This window comes from Bison bison, unplaced genomic scaffold (genome assembly GCF_000754665.1).
Source record: "Bison bison bison isolate TAMUID 2011002044 unplaced genomic scaffold, Bison_UMD1.0 scf7180017864167, whole genome shotgun sequence".
NCBI classification, from domain to species: Eukaryota; Metazoa; Chordata; class Mammalia; order Artiodactyla; family Bovidae; genus Bison; species Bison bison.
In genome coordinates this window covers 7,314,160-7,324,075 of record NW_011494739.1, presented here as the reverse complement: position 1 = coordinate 7,324,075, position 9,916 = coordinate 7,314,160, and the positions used below count along the sequence as shown (strand labels likewise).

Genomic DNA, 9,916 nt, shown 5'->3' with positions numbered 1-9,916 from the left:
TTTTGAGCACGACCCGCCTGTCCTGGTTTGGAGCCGTTTCAGTAAACACACGTTCCTTCACCACAACCACACCCCGTGTGGGTGGACTGGCAGCGTGGCACCAGGGAGTTTGGTTCGGTGAGGCGCGCTCCCGCTGTCTCTTCTTACCTGCTCTTCGCCTCTGTTCCCTCCTGTCCACAGTGCCTGTCACAGGGCTGTATACGATTCAGCAGGTTTCCTGTCTGGAGGCCCTAACAGGGTGCCCGGCCCCCAGCGGCCCGGTCAGTGCTGTTTCCATGATGGCCGCGTAGTCAGAGCATCAGTGGGAGGTGAGCCCACTGTGGGGGAGCCCGAGGCCTCCAGCAGAGACGCGGGGCCTCCCCCGGCCAGGTTCACGAGCCTGGGAAGTGGTTGGGCTCAGAAGCTGCAGGTCAGGGGCCCCAAAGATTTTTAATCTGTCCTTCTTCTCAAAGAGGCCAAGTTCCAAGGAGCTGAACTTGACCTTTTAAAGATGCGCCTGCACCCCGGAGGGGCACCCGGAGGTGCAGGAGAGCGCTTGCTTCTGGTGAAGAAAACAGTTGGCCTGGCCGAGGGCCTCCCAGGGTCTCAGCCTCTGCTCTGCAGTGCCACCCCCCAACCCTATGCAGCTCTGGGAATAGGACTGGGGTCAGAGGGGTGAATAGGGGCCCGATGGGGAAGCCTGCTCGGCTGGAAGCTGGGGCTTACAGGGGTTCCTCCGGTTTCTCCTCTTGAACGCCCTCTGCTGTGGCCCACTGGCCAAGGCCCAGCTGTGGCCTCACCCAGGAAGACCCCTCCCCTTCCCTCTCCTGCGCATCCTCCTGAAGGGGGCAGGGCCTGGAGGAGCACCTGGGCCCAATCCTCCCATCAGCTCTGGGACCAGGCCTCAGCTTGGCTCTGGCTGGCCGAGCCCCTCATTCAGCCGTGGCCAGTGGGGAGTTTGTGATAATTCAGAACGTCTGAGGTCTAGCTCGGCCATCAGGTGACCTGAGGGACACAGGAACGTAATGTAGAGGACAGCTGGTTTTAAGCGAGATTTATGGTTCAATCTGAGATTCCATCTGACAATGTAACTTGCTACCAGAGTTGGGAAAATGAACCGATATTTTGAGTAAGAACATTTAACAATAGTAATAAGTTAATACCCATTAATAGTAATTACACCATTAACAATAGCACAGGTGTCAGCTGCCTCAGGTGGACGCCTTCAGCTGATTCCCCAAGGTCGGTGGTACAATCACCTCCATTTAATGATGAGACAGAATGAGTGGCCGGCCGAGGCCTCGCCATGCTGGCCACAGCTGGCCACTGGGAGTCTAAGATGAGTGGCTGAGTGCCACACGATGTCACCTGCCAAGGGCACAGTCCCACCCCGTGAGGACAAGGGGTAGCTGGAGTCTGAAACAGCCTTTACCTCCGCTCCACTCAAGGTTTCCTATGGAGCTACCGACATCCAGGGAGCAAGGGGCTGGCAGATCAGTGGATGGGAGCAGAGAACACAGAGCAAACCCATAAACAAGCCAACTGATTTTTGACAAAGGTACACAAGCAACTCAATGAAATACAGAAAGTCTTTCCAACAAACAGTGCAGGAGCATCTGGGCATCCATAAGCAAAAAATGAACCAGACTGAGTCTCACGCCTTCTATAAAAATCACACAGAAATTAACTCAATGTCCAAAAGTGAATTTGAACAGTCTATAGCATCCCTGAAATGTGAATATAATGGGGGGGGGGAAGCACCTTTCTTGGTTAATAGATGAACAAATTTGAAACATTAAGAAAAAAGAAATTAACTTGGAATGGACCAAGGATGAAAAATAAAATGTGAAACTTAAAACCTTTAGAATGAAGCCTAGAACATATTCAGGACCCAGGGTTTGGGAAGAGTTCTCAATACCCAAGTCCAGTCCATCAAAGGAGAGTGAAAAATTGAACTTCATCAAAATGAAAAACTCTTGCTCCCTCCCAAAAGACCCCCTGAAGAGCATGAAAAACATGAGTGCCAAAGTAGGAGAAATTATCTGCAGACCGCATCTGGCAAAGGGCTTGCATCTCAAATAAACAGTTCTCAAAACTCAGTGATTAAAAAAGCAACTAATTAGAAGATGGACACAAGACATGAAGAGACGTCTCAGCAAGGAGGAGATGCAGATGGCAAGCACAGGAAGGGATCTCCACCACAGTTAGCATCAGGGAAAGAGAAATAGAAACCACAGTGAGGTAGCACTGCGCACCTATCAGAACAGCTAACACGACATGATGACACCACTGAATGCGGTGAGGACGGAGAAGCCGGGCCACTCAGACGGTGGGACAGGAGATCAGAAGAGTGTGTGGCACTTCCTGGTGCCCGTACCACCCAGTGATTGAGTCCTCAGGCATTTGTCCCAGAGAAAATGAAAATTCACATGAAAGTCCACACGGGAGTGAAAGTTCTTGGCAGCTTCATTACTGTCCCAAACTGGGACAGCCAGAACGCCCTTCAAAGGGTGAATGAGGGTAGGGACTCCACACTGCAGCCTACTCAGCAGTGAAAAGAAACGAGCTTCAGTTCAGCTCAGTTGCTCAGTCATGTCCGACTCTTTGCAACCCCATGAATCATAGCACGCCAGGCCTCCCTGTCCATCACCAACTCCTGAAGTGGACACACAATTTGCCTGAATATCCAGAGAATTATACTGAGTGGAAAAACCCAGCCCCCAAAGGTAACATGGGCTTCCCAGGTGGTGCTCAGATCAGTTCAGTCCCTCAGTCGTGTCTGGCTCTTTTGCGACCCCATGAACCGCAGCACGCCAGCCCTCCCTGTCCATCACCAACTCCCGGAGTCCACCCAAACCTATGTTCGTTGAGTTGATGATGCCATCCAACCATCTCATCCTCTGTTGTCCCCTTCTCCTCCTATCCTCAATCTTTCCCAGCATCAGGGTCTTTTCAAATAAGTCAGTTTTTTGCATCAGGTGGCCAAAGTATTGGAGTTTCAGCTTCAGCATCAGTCCTTCCAATGAACATTCAGGACTGATTTCCTTTAGGATGGACTGGTTGTGCTAGTGGTAAAGAATCTGCCTGCCAATGCAGGAGATGCAAGAGAGATGAGTTTGATCCCCAGGGCAGGAAGATCCCTTGGAGGAGGGTATGGCAACCCACTCCAGTATTCTTGCCTGGAGAATCCCATGGACAGAGCGGCCTGGCAGTCTACAGTCCATGGGGTCACAAAAGTCAGACACAACTGAGTAACTGAGAGCACACTCAGAGGTAACATACTGCTATGGTCACAATTATACAGAAGTCTGAAAATGACAAAATCACAGATATGGAGAGCAGGTCAGTGGTTGCCAGGGTAGGGACGGTGGGCAGATGGATTGGTGAGCGGGGAGATGGGTGTTAGCCTTAAATGTTACTGTCTTGACCATGGAGGTCATGCGAATCTGCACACGTGATAAACTGCATGGACACACAGGCACTCACATACACCCTCGTGCTGAAGTCTGAGTGAGGGCCAGGGCTTGCACCAATGTTACACCCTGGTGTGACCCTACATCTGTGAGATGTTACCACTGGGGGAAGTCAGGGGAAGGGTCTGTGGGATGTCTCTGTATTACTTCTTACAACTGCATGTGCATCTACAATCACGTCAAAATAAAAAGATATCTTAAAAAGACATTTCTTCCAATGAGACCCTATCAGGAAGCACATTGAAGAGTTGCTTGGAGCGGTGCTTGCCTAGGAGGGTCAAGGTTGCCCAAAGCCCGGCCTTCCTGCTTCCTGCCCACCCAGGGCCAGAGATGCCTCTGTTACCCCAGGCCTCAGTAAGCACCAGGTCACAGTCCTCTTGGGTTTCTTCTCGTCGCATCTCAGTTGAACCTTTTTCTGGGAAACTCCAATTTTGGTTCCACTTTCTGGTGCACTTGAAATAAATGAAACTCCATTTCTTTATGGAAAACATCCATATTACAGACATAATTTTGTATAATTATTATTAATCTGAACTCACGAGCACAGGGTCAATTTCAAAGCTAGGGAAAGAGGATTTGATGGAAAAGACTGCTTCCTTAAGACCAACCGGTTTTGCGGGACGGGGATGCACATTCAGTGACCACGTATCCTGACAGCGGGAGTGCAGTGAGCCGGTGAACCCGCGTCGCGCGTCCTGACAGCGGGAGTGCACGGAGCGGGTGAACCCGCTTGCCTCTGTGCACTGTGCGGCCACTCCTGCAGGTGGAGCTTCTGCCTGGAAGCATGAGATGGTCTCTTCCGGGGGTGGGCTCAGAAGATTTGGGAGACACAGAACAGGGGGGCATCAAGGCAGGCTCTGCAGAAAGGGCAGAGTTTGGAAAGGCAGAGGTGGGGTGTGTGCCTGGAAGCGGCGGGGCACCCACCCAAGCAAAGCTCCAGTGGTGGGACATTCAGAGGGCGGCCAGCGGACGTGTCTCCCCTTCTCATCTGCAACCTCACATGCAGTCTCCCAGGTCTTGGCGGCCCCTGGCCAGTTACCTCCAGGATTTGGGACCATGATCAGGAGGGGCCCGAAGGTCCCAGGCATGGGGAGTGACTGCTGCTGTGGCCCCACCCGGGTGGGGACTCAACACGGCAACCACTGCCCCCACGTGGCCATTTATACGAAATACAACGAGAAATTCAGCTTCTCAGCTAGATGTGAGAGTTGGACTATAAAGAAAGCTGAGCGCCAAAGAATTGATGTTTTTGAACTGTGGTGTTGGAGAAGACTCTTAAGAGTCCCTAGGACTGCAAGGAGATCCAACCAGTCCATCCTAAAGGAAAGCAGTCCTGAATATTCATCGGAAGGACTGATGTTGAAGCTGAAACTCCAGTACTTTGGCCGCCTGATGTGAAGAACTGACTCATTGGAAAAGACCCTGATGCTGGGAAAGATTGAAGGCGGGAGGAAAAGGGGACCACAGAGGGTGAGATGGTTGGATGGCATCACTGACTCTATGGACACGAGTTTGAGTAAGCTCCGGGAGTTGGTGATGGATAGGGAAGCCCAGCATGCTGCAGTCCATGGGGTTGCAAAGAGTCGGACATGACTGAGTGACTGAACTGAACAGCTGTATGAACCAGAATTGTGTGTGAGGCCCCTGCGACTCAGCAAAGCCAGAGAGGGCTTCATGACATGGAGGGGCCTGGGGGCCAGTGAAGATGTGGGGTGACCTGGGATCTGGCCCCCAGCAGCTGGCTGACGTCCCCACCGCAACTTCCCAGACCTTAGCTGACTCCTACCCGGCTGAGTCAATACTGAATATATCTTTTCACTTGTTTTCCATTAGAACATGCATCTGAAACCCTTCATTAGCCTATCATTCCAGAGAATAATGACTAATTTCTGGCGGTAGTTTTTCCTTATCCCACAAAGGCACTGTGTAAAACCTTCTATTATTGTAATTTACTGGGGTGAGAAAAGGACTTATAGAGACTGTTTCCATATCCCGGGGAGCCTCCTGCATCGAGGAGGTGGGCCCTGCTCTGTCTGGACATGGCCTCCTCGTTCTGGACCAGGGCGTCAAGCCAAGCCCAACGAGGCACCGTGCAGCTCCATCCTGGCTTTGCACAAAGAGGTCACATCTCTGGTCCCCTCTGATGGTTGTTCCAGGACCAGAAATGGAGCTGAGGGCACCCAGGGGCTCCGAAAGTCACCCAACATTTAGTGCAAACAGAAAAGTGTTGAGTGCCCAGGGAATAAAGGGCCAGCCTTCAGCCCGCCCGGGCCGTGTCCAGCGATCTGAGGATGCTCCAATGTCCTGGCTTAAAGGCTTATCAGGATTTCGAGGGGAAGATGAAGCAGTTTGTTGTTTTTGTTATCCTAATGAGTAAAGGCAGTCATGCGTTTGGGAAAACTGTCTCATTGATTTGTTTGAAAATAAGATGTGGGAGGCTTGATTTGAGGCACCTTCACAGAGTGTCCTGGGTCTTGGGGAGAGAGGACTTGCCGCTTCCGTTAACAAGAAAGTCCCCCCACAACCCACCAAGCCCGACAGCCACTCTCCACTCTGCTCCTTAAAGAGCTGGCTGTCAGCAGTCCTTATTTGCTTTCTTTGGTTGTTTGTAGCTAATTTGGCCACTCACCTGCCCCTCAGGGGCCTGCAGGGCCCAGCCACCTGAGGTTTCTGCAGAAACAATGTCACATTGCTTTCCCTTTGCTGACATTGGGCTGGCCCATGCCTTCTGATTCTGAGGACAATCAGTTGTAAATGCACTTCACCTTATGGAAGCAGCAGCCCCTGGAGACGGAGCTGTGGCAGTTGCCTCCAGGGAGAAGAGATGATAAATGTTTGCTTTCCTGCCCCTCCGCATGCTGGACGCCTGCTGACCCCTCCTCAGAGGCCCGGGAAGTCTTCCCAGGATGGGCACCCACCGGGGCTGGGGAGGGGCAGCCTCTGTGATGTTCAGATGACAGGCAACACCTTTACTGTGCGTATGTTCCCAGTATTGCACGGGGCATCACTCATGAATCAAAATGACCCTTAGTTTCTCTCAATTTCAAATGTTACCAGAGTCCGAATTTTAGTGGCAGCTTCCAGCAGCCCTTAGCAGGGTCCTCAGCAGTGGTGCTTGGCTCAGCTCCACACTGCCCCCTGCCCCTGCCTGCCCCAAAGTGAGTAGTTGTCCTGAGGACAACTGCCCCCCACCCTCCCCCAAATCAGGAGACAGTGTAGGGCTGGGTTTCTTAAACCTTAGCAAGTGCAGAGTTACTTGGAGCTTGGCTGCTTCCTCGGGGCCCCACCTGCAGAGTCTGAATCAGCGGGTGGGCCACCAGCTATGCATTTATAACACGTTCCCAGGTGATGCTGGGGGATCTCTGAGCTGTTGTGCCAGCATCCGCTGGGGATTAGCGCCCATGTCCACACCGAGGGGTTGGGACTGCTTGCTCCACCTCCTCAGGCCTTGAGTCTTGTCTGAGCTGAAGTGGGAGGGAGGCGCCCACTTCTTGGTCATTATGGGATCCAGAGACCAGACATTGTAAAGCGGTTGTTATCATTTATGCTGGACAGGAGGCCTTGGGAAGACGGGTCAGCTCTTAGGTCAGCTCTGAGGGGGACCAAGGGCCTCAGCCACACAGCTCACTTCTTCAGGCTGAGGGAGTCAGCCTTCTCAGGTGCTTCCCGCTGTGCCCAAAGGTGCCCAGGAGGCCTCAGATGGCCAGCCTCCTCCCTGACTGGCCCCAGGACCTTTGCACATGCTCTCCCTGCCGCCAGACTCCCTCCCTGCCCTTCTGAGTGCTGCTTCTGATCACAAGTCAGCTCCTGGCCCACAGGTCACCTCTGCAGAGGAGACTTCCCTAATCTACTGCCGTCCCCATGACTCAGCGCCCAGGGGGCTCCTGAGCCAAATCGTCACTGCAGGGGCTCTGCTCCCTTGTTTCAGCCCCTCTGTCTGTGCCTGGCCTGGACTGTGAGGTATGTGGAGCAGGGATGCCCACTCTCTAGGGCATGCAGTGGGAGCTAAAATAAACTCATAGGCGATGAGTCTCAGGTGTCATCATGGCGGTGGGGCCTGCGTGTCCCTCCTCAGGAATGTCCCTCTCTCGGGGCTCAGGGCTCACCTGGCTTGGAGCCTTCATCCACGGAGCCGTTGTACACCTGGTTAAGGAACTCGGGGCGGTTGTCGTTCATGTCAATGACGTAGATGTACAGGTCGATGGGGTTCTCCACCTTGTTGCCGTTCATGTCCACAGCATGTGCTCGGAGCTAGAAAGAAAGCAACATATGCTGTCAGGGCCAGCAGCTGCCCTCAGTGGGGATGCGCCTGACCCGAAGCCTTGTGAAGCACCAAGAGCAGATCTCCTGTGACCTACAGCCCTGGGGTGGGGCGACAGAGCAGTTCAGGGACCCCTCAAGGGGCAGCCTGGGGACTGTGGGGTGGGCTTGGGATATGTCATGAGCCTGGGTTCTCTCGTCTGTGGAAATGGGAGGTGTCCTGGGAGGGTGAAACAGGGCGACCATGGGACCTGGAGGCTGACCCGAGGGTCCACGCTGACACCCATCCGTGCACCACTGATGCTGAGGACTCATGTCTACCTAGAGCAGCTGCAGAAAGGCCATGTGTGGGGGGTGGGGGCTTAGGCCCCTTGCTGCCAGGAGGCCAGGCCTGGGGGAGACCCAGAGAGGAGACACAGTGGGTCCTTGAACTGGGGCATCCACTTCGAGTCTACCCTGTTGGCCAGTCACACCCTGGCTTATCTTTCTTGGGACAGCAGAGAGGAAATGGGTCCAGAGGCCCTGGGGTGGAAGGCCCCTCTCTGATGGGGAAGGGGCTCCAGGGAGCTCCATCTGGGAACAACTCAAAGTACAAAGGGTAGGTACCCCAACTTGGGCTGAAGGGCCCACAGGGGCTCCTCAGACTCCCCTCTTCAATTTTGGATTTTTGTCTTTTATTCATTCACTCACTCATTAATTCACTTGCTCAATCAATATCTATTGAGGGCCCACCTGTGGCAGGCACTGGATGTGCCCTAGTCCATGGCTCCATGAGATCCGGGGCTGCCCTGAGGCTTCTCATACAGGAGATGGCCCCTGAGGAGACATGTGACTGCGGTGACCCATGGGGTGGGGAGGAGGCCAGGCAGGCCTCTCGGAGGAGGTGATGCTGGAGCTGAGCCCTGGGTGAGGGGCCCAGAGGACAGCAAGCATGGGGGATGCAGAGTGGCTGAGCCCCACGGGCAGCAGAGCGGGCTGGAGTGGGGCCATGGGGCCCTGAGACTAGACAGGAAAACCACACTTGGAGGTGAAAGGGACCGACCTGTCTCTCCAGACCAACACTGTGACTGTCACACAGCCGTGCCCTCATCTCTCTGTGGAAACCATATCACCCTCGAAACCAAACACACTGGACTACAGGGTCCTCATGCCAAGACAGTGCCAAGTCAAGGGTGCCCAGAGGAGCCTCCAGCAGGAGGGGTCTCTGAGCTGGGGGCCCCGCCCAGTCATCAGGCAATCCCCTTGGTGCCCTGCATCCCCAGCGGCTCTGCCAGCCTTGGGGGAGGGGAGGGTGCCATCCATGACTGCAGGAGGGGCCTTGACCTCTCCGCAGCCTCGGCCGACAGCCCTGTGTAGAATTTTCCCCTTGACACCATGTGTTTCGGGGGAGCTCAAGGTGGGCTTCTTGGAGGAGACGATCCACGTCATCACAAGGAGACAAGCGAGCTCAGGTTCCTGGGAGCTGCAGCCTGCAGAGCCATGCAGCTGCGCCCTTCAAGACAGATCAGCTTGAAGTGTCGTGTTTAAGCATCTCAGGATGGGGTGCTGTGCGGTTGTTTCTCCAAGCCAACCGCCCCCCAACACCCCCTGCCATCGGGCCCCCGCTCCTGGAGCCCAGTTTGCACCTCCCTGCTGTGGAAGTCCTCCCGGGGTGGCCAGTGTGTGGTTGCTAAGTCGCTTCAGTCGTGTCTGACTCTCTGTGACCCCATGGACTGTAGCCTGCCAGGCTCCTCTGTCCATGGGGATTCTCCAGGCAAGAATACTGGAGTGGGTTGCCATGCCCTCCTCCAGGGGATCTTCCCAACCCAGGGATTGAACACAGGTCTCCCACGTTGCAGGCAGATTCTTTACTGTCTGAGCCACCAGAGAAGCCCAAGAATACTGGAGTGGGTTGCTGTGCCCTCCTCCAGGGGATCCTCCCACGGGCAGCTGGGCCATCCTTCATCTTGTCAGATGCGGCCAGGCAATAAGGCGCTGAGGCAAAGGTGAGGAGTCTTTGAAAAAAGTAATTCTGAGCTAAAATTAAAGTTATTATCTTCTAACTAAAGTGACACCCTGGTTGGGCTGCTATCTTTAGCAGCAGGAGCAGGCCGAGTGGACTCTCAATGGAAAGTGGCTGGCCGGGTCTTCTCATCCCCCTCCAAAAGCTTAAAACAACATTTGATAGATTCTGTTGGAAATCTCTAAGAGCCCACCCACCCCTC

The 9,916-nt window shown here is 54.1% G+C and overlaps 1 protein-coding gene across 1 annotated transcript in view; it reads right to left on the bottom strand.

Annotated features, from left to right (window-relative positions):
* CDH4 (cadherin 4, type 1, R-cadherin (retinal)) overlaps nucleotides 1–9,916 on the bottom strand; it is a 621,238-nt gene that overhangs the window by 41,974 nt on the left and 569,348 nt on the right. Inside the window, exon 12 of the mRNA XM_010841909.1 lies at nucleotides 7,559–7,703. Within this exon, the coding sequence (XP_010840211.1) occupies nucleotides 7,559–7,703 (145 nt within the window). The remainder of the gene's footprint in view (nucleotides 1–7,558; nucleotides 7,704–9,916) is intronic.